This window comes from Sapajus apella, unplaced genomic scaffold, assembly GCF_009761245.1.
Source record: "Sapajus apella isolate SASKATOON/1434 unplaced genomic scaffold, GSC_monkey_1.0 scaffold151, whole genome shotgun sequence".
Lineage (NCBI taxonomy): Eukaryota > Metazoa > Chordata > Mammalia > Primates > Cebidae > Sapajus > Sapajus apella.
The window spans coordinates 723,879-738,275 of NW_022437091.1; the positions used below are offsets into that span (position 1 = coordinate 723,879).

At 42.9% G+C, this 14,397-nt stretch overlaps 1 protein-coding gene, 1 long non-coding RNA gene and 1 gene segment (V, D, J or C); 2 read left to right on the top strand and 1 right to left on the bottom strand.

Moving 5' to 3' along the window:
• The window catches only part of LOC116541450, a 544,521-nt gene that overhangs the window by 437,368 nt on the left and 92,756 nt on the right, over nucleotides 1-14,397 (top strand).
• The window catches only part of LOC116541484, a 271,561-nt gene that overhangs the window by 200,793 nt on the left and 56,371 nt on the right, over nucleotides 1-14,397 (bottom strand). The gene's annotated exons all lie outside the window — the stretch shown is intronic.
• Nucleotides 1-14,397, top strand: part of LOC116541479 (immunoglobulin lambda-1 light chain-like) — a 44,184-nt gene that overhangs the window by 21,490 nt on the left and 8,297 nt on the right. The window contains exon 3 of the mRNA XM_032265694.1: nucleotides 5,867-5,933. Coding sequence (XP_032121585.1) covers nucleotides 5,867-5,933 — 67 coding nt within the window. The remainder of the gene's footprint in view (nucleotides 1-5,866; nucleotides 5,934-14,397) is intronic.

Sequence of the window (14,397 nt, forward strand, 5' to 3'; positions counted from 1 at the left end):
ATTACAGGCGTTAGCCACCATGCCTGGCCTTTTTTTGTTTTTGTTATTGTTGTCTTTGTTTTGACAGTCTCGATCTGTCACCCAGGCTGGAGTGCAGTGGTGCGATCTCATCTCACTGCAACTTTCGCCTTCTGGGTTCAAGTGATTCTACTGCCTCAGCCTCTCAAGTACCTGGGGTTATATTCATGTGCCATCACACCTAGCTAATTTTTGTATTTTTAGTAGAGACGGGGTTTCACTATGTTGGCCAGGCTGGTCTCGAACTCCTGACCTCAAGTGATCCGCCCACCTCAGCCTCCCAAAGTGCTGGGATTACAGGCATGAGCCACCAAGCCTGGCCTGCTAATTACAAAATCTAAGCTTCCAGGAAAAATTAGAGTTTTAGGAAATTTATATTTGCCACTATGAACTAGATAGCTCACCTGTATTTAAAACTTTTTCTGATTTAAAGAGGCCAGTGATTGTGTTAACTACTGTAATATTTTGGTATTGAATAATAAAATGTGTGCTAACTCGTGGAAGCTGCTTAACAGAGTGAACCAATTTTCTCATATAACTAATGGATGAGTTAGAAACCATGTATGGATGAATGTTCTATTCAAATTTCAAGATAGACCAATGTTTTAATGTAACCGAATATGATAAGTTCACTAGCATGGTTTCAGATTTCACAATGCAACTAACCTCCAAATAAACTACCTCTTGTCAAATTATCATGCAATATAAAGAATACCATATCCACAATTTGTTGAACTGGCTATTAAAATATTCCTTTCTTTCATATTTTTCTCATATATTTCAACCAAACCAACATATTGCAACAGGTAGAGTGCATAAGCAGACATGAGAATCCAACTTCTAATATGCCAGCTCCTCTCTAATAGATATCTGAAGACTATAATCAAACAGACACCTCCCTTTCTTTGGTCTATAGTCTCCCATGTGCAGGAGACACTGTTCCTCCCAGGACATAGTTTGAAGTCTCTTAAACAACCTGGTATCCTTTTTAAAATACTTAAAATATGTTGTAGTTTGTCGACAACTATCAAACTGTATGTGTTAATACCAGGAGCAGGGGGTCAAGATAAATAACACTAGTTCCAGGTCCACAATCCCAAATAGTTTAAGCCTAGAGGATGCCCCTATTCAATCCCTATTTCATTTCTTGACTTGATATTCCATAAATTTACTCCCAAGCGTGAGGCCTCAATCCAGCCAAAACTGAACGGTACCACAGTAAACCTAGCATCCAACACTGTCCCTTTCCTCTGAAAATGAGTTTGCCTGGCAAAAAGAACATGACACAGGGTCCTTCCAGGAACAGTTGGACTTCAGGATTCATCCACCTTGCACCTGCTCTTCCCCTTTCCTGCAGAAGAGCATCTCACATAACAATTAAAATCTACACAGAGAAAGGGCCAGGTTGTCCAGACTATCCTATGGCCATTCCAGGGAAGGGGATCGGCTGAGAGGCTGAAACATTCTCAAACCATAAATGCCAGAATGCAAGGCCAAAGAAGACATTTGCCTAGTGTACCAAAAAGATCACTGCACTGGGATATAGATACCCAGTTCCTTGTATGTTCTTTTGAAATTGGGTGTCTTGGCCAAGTTGTGAAACCTCTCTGGATCTTTCTAGACTCTCTCATCTGAAAACCCAGGAGAGTGAATATATGATCTTTGAAATGTCTCCTAGCTGTGGCATTTGAGGATTCCTCTCCAGAGGTGCAATTGATCTTTGATTACCTGTGCTAGTGGAAGAGAACATGACTTGAATGCTCCAAATAGGCAGATGATGTGAAACTCATTTCTATACGGCTTTAGAATATATTAAATGGTATGGAGCAAATCACAACAAATTAAACTTCTCAACCATGTTTAACTCAGACTAATGTTAAAAATCAATGTGTTTATAAGGAATGGTGCTGTGTACCACTAAACAAATGTAAGGTAGTATTCCATAAGGCATCCTGGTGCCAGGCAGTGAGCCAGAGCCTGGAAGTTGGGAGGATCTGGCCATGGCTCTGTCACTTTGCTTATCTTCCCTGAACCTGAAATGCCTCATCCTTGAAATAGATTCAGAAGGCAACTTTTGAGCACTCACTGGGTCAGGCTCTGTGCTGTCACAGGGTATACAGGGATGAACAAGACAGATCACTTCTCTCAAGGATCTCGACCTAATGAAGGAAAGTGAAAAAGGCTTTTGAGTGCAAAGATAGAGGTAAGTACTGGATGCCATGGAAATCCTGAGAAGGGTGAGCACTTAACCCAGATCAGTTTGGGACAGTCATTTAGGAATTCCCAGGGAAGCCAACAACTAAGCTAAGACCCTGAAAATGCAGAGGATTTAAGGAGAGGGGCTAGGGATCAATTGTGGGATAGGAGAAGGAAAGGGCATTGCAAGCAAAGAAATATGCAAGAACCTGAAGCATTCAGGAAGTAAATTCAACGCAACTGTGTTTAAGGGAGGAAGTAAGCTAAGGTCTTGTGTTTTATACTGTTTTGTCCTGAGGATAATAGGAAGCCACCAAAAATTTTATGTATGCCATTTCATAATTGCTGGAGATATAGAGTTAAAAGCATATGAAGGTGGAGTTCTCCCAAGACCCACCATCTGTATTAATCAGGTATTTCTGTTATAATTATGATCTACAAGAAACAGCCCCCAAATTTCAATTGCTTACAGTAACAAACATGTATCACTTTTGCTTACTGGTCTGCGGGCCAGCTGGACGTGGCTTTAAGACACGAGTTGGATTTAGGTCTGTTCTGTGTGTCTTCATTCTAGGGCTCAAGGTCAAGCAGCAATGACTCCCTGGAGAACACTCTTCTCTTCTCAAAGGACAGAAGCTAAACAGTGCTGGTGGAGGCCAGGCACGGTGGTTTGTGCCTGTAATCCCAGCACTTTGGGAAGCTGAGGTGGGCGGATCACAAGGTCAGAAGTTCGAGAACAGCCTGACCAACATGATAAAACCCTGTCTCTATTTTAAAATACAAAAATTGCCCAGGCATGGTGGTGCATGCCTGTAATCCCAGCTACTCAGGAGGCTGAGGCAGGATAATCACTTGAACCCAGAAGAAGGAGGTTGCAGTAAGCCGAGATCATGGCACTGCACTCCAGCCTGGGTAACAGAGTGAGACTCTGTCTCAAAAAAAAAAAAAAAGAGTGCTAGTGGAAACCCATGATGTGATGTGTCTTGAAGCCTCAGCTTAGAACTGGCACACTGTCACTTCTACTCATATTCTATGAATCAAAGCATGATGAAGCCCCAATGTCAATAGAGCCTGTAGTAGGAAGCCCTGCAAAGTCACGTGGCAAAGAACTTAGAGGTACACTTCTATTACAGGGAGGAAGTGAAGAGCTGGGAAGCTGCATTCTCATCAGGATTCCCAACTTTTTGTTTCCTCTAACTAATTCTCTTCACACCAGTTTCTGATGGCTGCTTCTTGGGAAAGTCACCAGCACCAGAAGGAGCTCAATGAGGCTCATATGGATGAGTCAGAAGCTTAGTTCAACAATCACCTACCTCTCGCCATTTCAAAGACTAGTACCTAAGGCAGCTACACTCAAGAGTCCAGGTTACAGTTTTTTATTCTTATCTGGTTCTCCTCATGAGGCCTTTTGCTCTATGCCATCCCATTACATCGTCTTTTATTGAGGCCATAACATTTCTTATTTTCCTCCTTTCCTATTTGCTTTTTTTCTAATCAGCAAAAGAATGTTAGACTTTGTATATAGAGATAACATTGCTTGGAGTTTATGGGGCAGGCATGAAGCTGTATGTGGGGTGAAAAGTCATCACAAAGGTCATAGGTAAAATAGTCATAATTAAATCAAACCATGGATTTGGATAAGACCTCCAGGGAAAGTGTGAAGGTTAACCTTTTTAAATTCCTGCTCCCTGTTGATAAATAGCAACAACAACAAACTTCATACTCCACTTTCGTGGTTAACATTTAATAAGGTCACTTCCGATGAGCCTTTCATATTGCTTTGTTTTGACAGCACTAGAACAGAGATCAAAGGCAAACAAGACCAGTGTCCTGTGAGCCCTGAGGAGAAGTTTTGAGAAGGCAATGACTGGGTCAAAACCCAGAGGTCAAACAAGATTAAAACTGAAAATCATCTTGAATTTGGCCAGAGCTGCTGCCTCTGACTGCACAGGTTGTGCCTTCACAAGTGCACCTGGCAGAGAGAAGTGGGGCTAACATTCAATGTGTGCTCTGCCACCAGCCAAGGCCCTGATGTGGGGCTGCATCTTCCGGAAAGGGAAGGCCTTTTATAAACCACACAAAAGTGCAATCCATTCACCAAGCTTGAATCTAGGGGGCTAAGTCTGCATTCACCCAGCAGGGCCGCCTTTTCTAAATCACACAAAGTACCATATGGGCTACTGGCCTGAATTTAGCAACTAGGAGGAGGTCAGTGGAGAGAACGAAATTTTAAATTTACATGAAAACCCTCTGTAAACTGTATAACACTATTCAAGTGTAAAGCAGGGCAGGGAGAGGTAATTCAGAAGCTTAGCAGTTGACAGGAGAAATTACACTGACCACAAGCATTTTCTGCCTCACCCACAGCACGTGAATCTACGTGAGATGTTTAAGTACCTGACAGACTCCTCAGTGGGAAACCATCTGAGAGCAGATTGGCCAGAAAGCACAAGTGGGAGCGGATGTGATGATTTCTAAAAGTCCATTCTAGTCACAAACCCCAAGGTAGAGCTAGCCAGTGGAGCAGAAAAGCCCCAGGTAGGAGCACCTGGGCCAGCTTGGCATAACCTAACTGTCAGAACCCTTTGATCTTGATAAAACTTGGCTTCGAGAAAACATCTGGTTCTGTGGATTCTCAGGGGCCGTATAGTGTGAAACCGAGGGGAAGTTTTTGTAAAGCTCTGTAGCACTGTGATTGGGGGGATACGCACAGTGCTACATAACCCACAGAGACCTGTACAAAAACTGCAGGGGCAAAAGTGCCATTTCCCTGGGATATCCTCAGCCTGGGTCCCACGCCTCAGGAGACAAACAGAGCAAGCAGCTACCTTCTTGCTCTGGGGCCTGGAAGGGATAGCAGGAAGTTGACTGGACCAGGGAGATGACCACAGCTGCTGACCTCTCACTCACTGCTGTTCTCCCTTGGGTGATACTGGCATTTCTACATTTTTTTACAGCACATTTGGGGAATACAAAAAGGTATTCCTTAAAAACTATTCTTACCTTGCTTTCATGTTGATTCTATTGCAAAAGAAAGTTATATGAGCCACCTGATACGGAATTTCGAAATTCAAATCCCTAGAGAGATTTACCCAAGTGCTTTGCTTTGCAGTTTGGGAAGATGGATTTGAAGGGAGATTGATTTGTTTGTAAGCAATCACCAGCCACAGTGGCTCATTCTAAAGCTGACTGCTCTGTAAATCACCCAGTGCTTCATGCTGCCCTGTCTTCTCTTGCTGTGCCACACATTATCTGCCTTTAAAGCAGCAATGGTGGCTGTAAAGGCCTTAAACCTGGAGTAGTCATGGAGCCAAGGCCCACCTCTTTGACAGTGCCAGCTTTCCAACAGGGATTGCTGAGTATGGGTCTAGGAAGTGAGAGCAATCTAAAACAATAGAAAGCCACAGTTCAGAGCACTGCATCAAGTGTGCTGTGCTGGAAAGGTCTGCCATAGGAAATATGCTCCTGCACACTCCTCAGACAACTGCCTTCCGAAAGCAAACCTATCCCTACCTGCAGATGATAATGTCATCTGTGAACCAGTTGGATAAGCAACAAGCAATCTTTCAAGGAGCAGAGCCTTAAAGATCCTCCAGTCCTAAAGCTAATGGGAAGAAAGCAGGTGGGAGCAGCGCTGAGGTTTTTGGAACACCCTCAAGTGCTGTGGCACACAGATAAACTCATCTTTGGAAAAGGAACCCGTGTGACTGTGGAACCAAGTAAGTAACTCATTTATTTATTTATTTATTAAATTTGAGGTTAAGGCATCCTCCATCTAAGGAGGCAGAAATAATCCTGAAATGGGTGAAATAGCTCGTGTTGAGTAGGATTCCTGGGAAGAGGTGAAATATGGTTCATCCCTTCCATAGGAGAGGAGCGGAACGTGTATGTGAAAAAAAAGACTTTGGGGCATATGAAAGGACCCATACAGCTCAGAGGAAACAGAATTCTGCCCAGTCCATTGAATTTGAGTCGGGCTGTAGAAACCACAGAATCATTGGTCCAACTCCCTGAGCAGGGTCAGAATGAACACGGAATGAGGCTGACCTGAGTCCGGGTGGTTTTATCAAGGTGATTCCGAATGTACACAATTCTGACCTCCCTTACAGCAAACATATTCTCCTGGGAGAGCTCAGAACTGAATTCGTCTCCTGGGAATGGAGGGTAAGGCCAGAGCAAGTAGTCCTAGTGTTGCTATGTTTCTCTTTAGAAGAAAATAACCTGTTCCAGACATTTGTTTCTAATTGTTTGAGCTGCAAATGAAAACTAGGTGACCAGTGAGAAATACAGGACATTCTGGTTCCCACTGAGATCAGATTCCAAGCAGAACAAAGTGAATGTGTAATACTTCCAACTAAGAAATGCTTTGAAGTCTCCAGGACACAGCCAGGAGTAGCTCCATAATACTCACAAGTGTTCGCCATTTTTGCAAAGAGTATATGGTACCACTCACCTATTAGCAGTTATGAAAGAATCAGTGCTAAAGCTGTTGAAGGATCATGCTTGGCACAGAAGGCATCTGTGGTATCCTTTCAGTGACATTTGAATTCAACTGTGTCTTGCTAAAAAATAAGATAAAATAAAAAGACAGTGGTCTCCATCTGGCAGCAGCTTCCAGTTAGATAGCACATACCCATCCTAAGTCACAAAATGTAATAAACCAATATAAAAACCCATTTCAAAGGTCCTAAGGAAGTCTCGCAATAGGGGTCAGTGGTTCCAAATCAGCCCAACCAGCTACTGGAAAAGAAACAGCATACCCTTCCCCGGGACTTTGGTGCTCAGCTTAGGTTTTTCAAGGTAAAAGAAGGCTCTAGAGAGGTGGGATGGTGATGTCAGCCTTCTCTCAGAGACCAACTGGGGACAGGGCAGTTCCAGGTATATAAAGTGAAGGAGGCTAAGGAAAGGAAAGGACAGACATGAGCATCCCCAGACCTCGCACACTACGGGGAGAAAAGAGGCAAGGGCCCTGCCATCAGGGAGAAAGACACCAAAAGCTATGCTAGTGAAGTCAGTGCAGAGACATTCAGAGTTTTTTAAAAAATCAAAATCTTAGTAAGATTTTGAAATTTTAACTAATTCGGACCCTTGCCTTTAGACCTCGTTATCCTTAAAATTCTCACTAAAATAAGTTTATCCACATTTCCAACAAAGCTAAGGCTGATTATCCTAATTTCTCCTTGTTTACTGAGTTTTTCCTAATGAGTTAAGTTCCTCTGTTTACCCATTTACTTGGTCCAGTATTTCCCTAAGCGTGGAGTGCATAGCACATAATTTCAGATGGCACATGAAAAGATGTTCTTTTTATTTGAATGGTTCTTTTAATGGATATCAGAATAGCACAACTAGGCTATCAAACCCATGTGATTTCAAGTTTCCTTTTAATTATATTTTAAGTTAAAAAGTGAGTGATTTTTTAATTATTAAGCAAATTATGACAGAAGAATATGACCGAAAAAGGTGGGCGGGGTAGTTGTGATTAATTGAAGTTTGGGAAACGCTGAACTTCATTTTGGTTCATTCCATCAGCCTTTGAAGTGAAAAGATAAGGGCATCCAGAGTGGGCAGGACCTAGAATATCTCTGAATGACGCCTTCTATTTTTAGGCAACCAATATTGGATTACAGACAGCACTGCAAACCCAGGGCCTTTATCCTCTCAGAAGTCTTTTGATGCTTTTTTTCCTCAGGAGCTTCTTTCAAGTCTCACTTATGGAGCTCCTGGGTAGCACAAAACTAATAGAACAGGTCTATACAAACCCACAGCTATAGATCCCACACTTTAGTCCTCTGGATTGAGTAAACCTGGAGAGACCACGTAGCTTCATAAAACAGAACAGAGAACAGAACAAAATACCATGGGATAAAGTAATGCGAATGTATACTCCTGCGGTAACAACAGCGGCAGCGGGGAAAGGAGATATGGTCATTGGGAACATCTGCATGGAAGTGGGCCATGAGGTGGACTTTAAATACAATCTATTATTATATGTCATAATTATATAACTACCACTTTTTGAGTACCTACCATTTATTAGGCCACTGCGCTAAGTCCTTCAAGGAATGTCATTTCACTCAGTCCTCACAACGATCACGTAGAATTGAGGTACCATGGCTTGCCTTTTAGGGATCAGAAAACGGAATCTCGAAGGAGTTCCTCAAGCTCACACAGCTTAGTAAAGTCATCATTTGAATCACCTGTTTGATGCTGCAATCTGTGCTCCTAAGAACTCTGCTCTTCCATTAGGGCTGCACCTAGACTGGGGCATGTGTGGAAGTTTTTCCTGCCTGGCCCAGCCTCTGCCTCAGGCATCTAATGACCTCCTTTTCAAGCTGAATCAGAAACAACAGTCATGCCACTTCCCTTCCAGTGCCATCCCCATCACCCCCCTCACCAAGAAAGAATTTCTTAACCCTCACCAAAACCAGTTACCCAAAGCAGCATCCCCCTTCCCCGGGAGGAGCCAGGTGAGGCGCATCTCTCACATTACACCCCTGGAGACCTAGGGTCCCTAAATACAGAAAGTTCCAGATGATGATCAGAGTATCACCCTTTCCCTCAAGAAAAGGAGTTCACATAATTCTGGGCTCATCAACATGTTTCCCAGATTCTCAGAGATGACCTTCCCATTCCTCCAGGCCCACTAGCCGTTGACCTGGCATCTAGCATTCCCTCTCACTCCCAGAACAGAGCGTTTGCACCTGCAAGCCCTTCCACCTGGAGCCATTTTCTCCTAGGGACTCACACGGTTTTCTCCCTCCCCTCCTCCAGGTCTCTACTCAAATGTTACTTCCATTGAGTTCTTTCCTTAACACTACATGTCACTGTGAAGATCCCTTTCCCTCCTTTATTTATAGCCCTTATGTCCACCTGAAACTCTGTATGCTCCTTTACTGTCTTTTTCTCTTGCTCTGTGGGAGAAAGGACTTTGAGTTGTTTCTTTCTGCATCTACAAATACATTGAAAGCACCAAACAAATATTTGTTGAATGAGTGAACGAATAAATAGAGGAATGAATGAATCAGAGAAAAAGCCCACTGTGCTATAAAGCAAAAGAAAAATGGGAGGAAGCTGGGAACCTACAGAGCCAAGCCTGAGTCCTGGCTCTGCAACCTGCCACAGGTCACTGCCACTACGTGCCAGACACTACTCTGGGTGACAGGGAATCCACATCAACAAAACAGGCAGAAATTCATGCCATATCGAAGCTTATCTTCTATTGGCAAAACACAGATGGTAAGCTAAATAAATAAATAAATAAAATATACAGTATGTTAGGGTGGTAATAAGCCCTGCGAAGAAAAATAAAGCCAGGAAGGAGAATAAAGAGGACCAGTAGTAGGGACAGCATGCAGTTTTAAATGGAAGAGTCACAGAAGGCTTCACTGGAAAGGTGACAGTTGAGCAGAGACCCCAGGAAGTGGTAAAGTGAGCCATGCAGACATCTGGAGGAAGAGCACTTCCAGGCAGAGGGTGTGTCGCTGGAGGGAGGGAGGGAGTGATGGGGAGAGAATGTGAAAATGAGGTCAGATTGGTGATGGGATGGGGAGAGGGTAGCTTGTAGGCTACTGTAAGGACTTCTGCTTTTGGATTCAGAATGGAAGACTGGAGAATGGAATGGAAATCACGCATAACCTAGAGAAAAGATCTAGAGAGACAGAAAACTGAATACTAGTACTCACCCAATGCCCTAAAAAGTGGGCACCCTCCTCATCTCACATAACACCAAAAAATAAGCTTCTGTTCTTTTTCAGCAACCTCTCCCAACAACCCTGCCCGCTGGGGAGCTCTGTTCTTAGAGCAATTACATCCCCCAAGCTTCAAGTAAATGTATCTTCTCTGAGTTTAGCCCTAATAAACATTCTAATAATTACATCGAGGCTCTCTAGCTCACAGATGCTGTATCTAATATTATAACCTACAATACAGAAGATGTTAGCCTCACTTCATAGAGGAGCCAGATAAAGCTCAGAAAGTTTAAGGAACATGGCCAAGATTACATACTTGGAAAGGGACACAGTCAAAACTAGGTTTGGGATCTTCTGACATCTTTCTACTTCACAACTAGGAACCACCCTTCACATTAGTGACTCTCCAACTATGATCTACAGTCTTTTTTTTTTTTTTTTTTGAGACGGAGTTTCGCTCTTGTTACCCAGGCTGGAGTGCAATGGCGCGATCTTGGCTCACCGCAACCTCCGCCTCCTGGGTTCAGGCAATTCTCCTGCCCCAGCCTCCTGAGTCGCTGGGATTACAGGCATGCACCACCACGCCCAGCTAATTTTTTGTATTTTTAGTAGAGACGGGGTTTCACCATGTTGACCAGGATGGTCTCGGTCTCTTGACCTCGTGATCCACCCGCCTCGGCCTCCCACAGTGCTGGGATTACAGGCTTGAGCCACCGTGCCCAGCCGATCTACAGTCTTTTAAGGATTGTGAACTGATCTGAAAAAAATGTATATTCCCCCCCTTGGTTTTTATGAGTGGCATACAGGCAATCTCATAGATTTTGATGTTTATGTATGACAGAAATTAATTTAACTGTCACTTCGAAGTGTGAGTGTGTCATTGAAGCTTGCTAAAATTTGGTATGCATGAATGCATTATTAAAATGGATGGAAAAACTTAATTCTGTTTTGTACTAAGCAGCCTGGCTGCTGCACAACACTTGGCAATGATGCAAAACTCTCAGATATGAAGTAAATTCCCCTAAAACGTTGGAACCCATGGTATTTCTAACCCACTAGGTCTTTGTCCCACATAAGTGTAGTCCAAAGGTGGAGAACCTCTACTCTATGACCAATGTTCCACCCTCCTATCCTCCTGATCAAACCAAAGATCTCCTTTCCCATCTACATTCATTCTGTCTCATTTGAGCACAAATTCTGTCAGAGCATAATGGGGCAAAAGCTTGGATTTCTATTTGACACTAGAGTCACCTCTTGTTCCATCTTGAAGGACAACTTGTAAGACTGAGGAGAAGAGGCTAGGTCAGATGGGTCAGAAAATTGTATCAGATGAATATCACATGACTTGGCAACTGAGGCTAGGGTTGCTGTAAAGAGGAAAGCAAGGTAGTTTTTGGATTAGGTATGTCAGCTGTGCCAGACCACTGATCTTTGGCAAAGGAACCTATCTGGAAGTAGAACAACACAAGTAACCCACTTTTCCTTCTTATGACCACTATGTTTGGCAATTATATTTGTTAAATATTTTTCTAAGTCACCAGGTTGGGAGACAGTACTCCAGTACGTAAATATAGCAAGGGATGGCTTGAGGAACAGGAAGTGAGTTTCCAGTAAAATCCAGGATGGCGTCTGCTTCAGTGACCCATCTTGATCCTTCCTAGAGAGTTTCCATTCCCTCTGCCTGACTCTAGAGGGCTTGCCTTCTCAGCATTCATGCATCCACCACATACAGATCTAGACCACCACTGTGATCAGATCCACACGACAGTACTTCTTAGGGATGGACAAAATGGTGAAATGAGGAGCACGCTGAACCAGTAAATCAGAGACCAAGTTCCAGTCTGTTCAGTGCATTAACCGACAAACTCTGTGACTTAACTGCACTGAACTATATTTTCCCTATAGTTAGAGGAAGAATTTCCAAGCTGCCTTCCAGCCCTCACCCACTATGATCCCGATTATCCCCAGACCAATTCTTATGGACAATCAGGAGGAAAAGCAAGGAAGCCCAATGATGTGACTGTCCTGTGACCCAGTAGGAATTCTGTGATTTAATGGGAAAAAAAGCCTGGAAAGTGAGTGAAAACTGATGGACAATCAGAAGGAAAACAAGGAAGCCCAATGACGTGACTGTCCTGTGACCCGGTAGGAATTCTGTGATTTAATGGAAAAGAAACACACTGGAAAGGGAGTGAAAACTCTCCCTATGCATCCCTTTATTAGCCCTTGTGTGATCACAGAGGTTTGGAAAAATGATGCCTTGAGGCTCCTTTCAGTCCTGCCATCTATTACTCTGGTTTGGGGGCTGAAGCCCAACTCAGCCACTCACTTAACGACCTTTAGAGTGGTTAGATCGTCTGTAAGATGGATCTAAAAATATCAGCTTATAGAATTTACTTCAGTAACTTTGTTGAAGTAGTATAAGCACCAGCTGTTTAAGTAGAAAAGCATTTATACAAATGATAGTCATCTGTGATTATTATAATCCTTTGGATAGACGCCAAGTCTTTTGCATCAACGGCTCTTGCTTCAACCATTGTGTCCTTCCACCTCTCACTGAGGCACAGTCCTGTTGTGATGGATTTATTTGAAGCTTATAGTTATGTTTCTGCCTAACAATGGCTGTTTGACAATTCTCAGCAAAATATGTGAAAATGTTATCCTGAAGCAAGATCTTGGAGTAAGAGATGGCAGGTTGAGGAGATAATAGCAGAAAATCTAAGGACTTTCCTAAATGTCAAAACTCAGAAAATAACAGACATCAAAAAAGCTGCCAAAATATAATGCTCAGATCTCAGGAACACTTGCAAAGTTCTGTCTCCAGCTACACCCATTCTGCTCCACCCACCCACTTCCAAACAGATGAATTAGACTGACAGGGAGCAAATAGGTAGCGAGGTTTTCTATGATGATGCCTAGGGTCGTGCTTTGACAGCACAACTCTCCTTTGGAAATGGAACTCAACTCATCATGGAACCAAGTAAGTTATGCATTTTACTGCAGCTCAATGTGTATATCCCTTTAGAGTTGTTGTAGCATAGTCCTGAATGAGTGAGGTTTCTTGGGAAGAGTTCTAAATTAGAAACCCATTGTTTGTTGCCAGGAGTAGGGGTAAAATTTGGGAGCAAATGCATTAGATTTCTCTTCAGAAAATATTCTGTATATGCTTGGAAGCTCCAATCTGAGGCTTGGTATTGATAAGTATTTTACAACTACTGCAAAAAGCCCTAGGCCAGGCTTCTAGTTTTTGGCCCCCTGGGACCAGAAAAAAGGCAAGCTGTAGTTGAGGGTTACTCCAGTATTTATGAGGACAAAAGTCATGTTTACAGTATAGGGAGAGGGGAGACTAGAAAGAAAAAATGTATTATGAAAGAAGGAGTTTTAAAAAGAGGATCTTCTCTCTCTCTCTCTCATACACACACACACACACACACACACACACACACACACACGACAAGAAGCCAGTCTTGCCCTTGTCACTTTTTTCTGAGAACTTGCATTAAATCAACATGACTGGCTCAGATTAAATGGTTCTCACGGTTCCATTCTGGCCTGGGTCTGCTGAGAGTAGTTATATGCTCACCTCCCCTGTTAGCCCTGAAACTGGGGTCTCTGAACAATGGTTCAGGAGCCCACATCCAATGTATAAACACAGCCACAACTCCAGGACAACAGAGAAGTTGTGGTTCCCCTACTGGAGACATTGTCCACTGGTAGCCCGCTCCAGTGCTTAGAAATCCCAGGGCTATATTCTGGTAGTTTGGGTAGCTGCCTACAGTCAGTCACTGGGACCAATCTAGAGAATAGCCTTCAGGTACCTTCCAAAATGCCAGGTCCAATGGAAGAGTCATTATCTTTTACATGGTCAGGTATTGATTTTGTTTATTCAGATATTCAGAGGAAATAAAGAAGTAGGGAATGTACATGAATGTGGCTAAACTATCTGACCAAAAGTACAAAAACTGACTGGTACCGTCAACATGGTCTCTGCTTCTCAGAGAATAATATAAACTTATAGGGGTTTCTTCACTGTCTGTTACTTCCAGGGAAATAGTGGAAATTGGTGAGTTTTCTTATCTTTGAAGGGAGAGAGACTAGAGCAATGAAAAGGAGGGAAACAGAATCATGTTGTAGCTGATTGTAGTCTGATTGATGTTTAGCAAATTGCATCTGAGAAAAAAGTATTGTGCTTCATTTTCTCTTAAAATCATTTCCACTTGAAATTTGAAATTATCTGCAGTGTTAGAATCAAATCTTTGAGGCTGTGCCTTTGGGAGTCTTAGGAAAGAAGGAAATTGATGAAATTGATGCTTGGCCTCTCTGCTGGGACTCTGACCATGCTCCCCAATGATACTCCATTTAGTTCTCTGATTTTCTTCTCCTGCAGAGATGAAATGTAATATGATGATGTGAAACTCAGGTAGGGGATGTGAAAATTTTCAAATCAAGCCCCAAGTCCTTAAAGTTTTGACAGTGAATAATGGCCCTACACAAT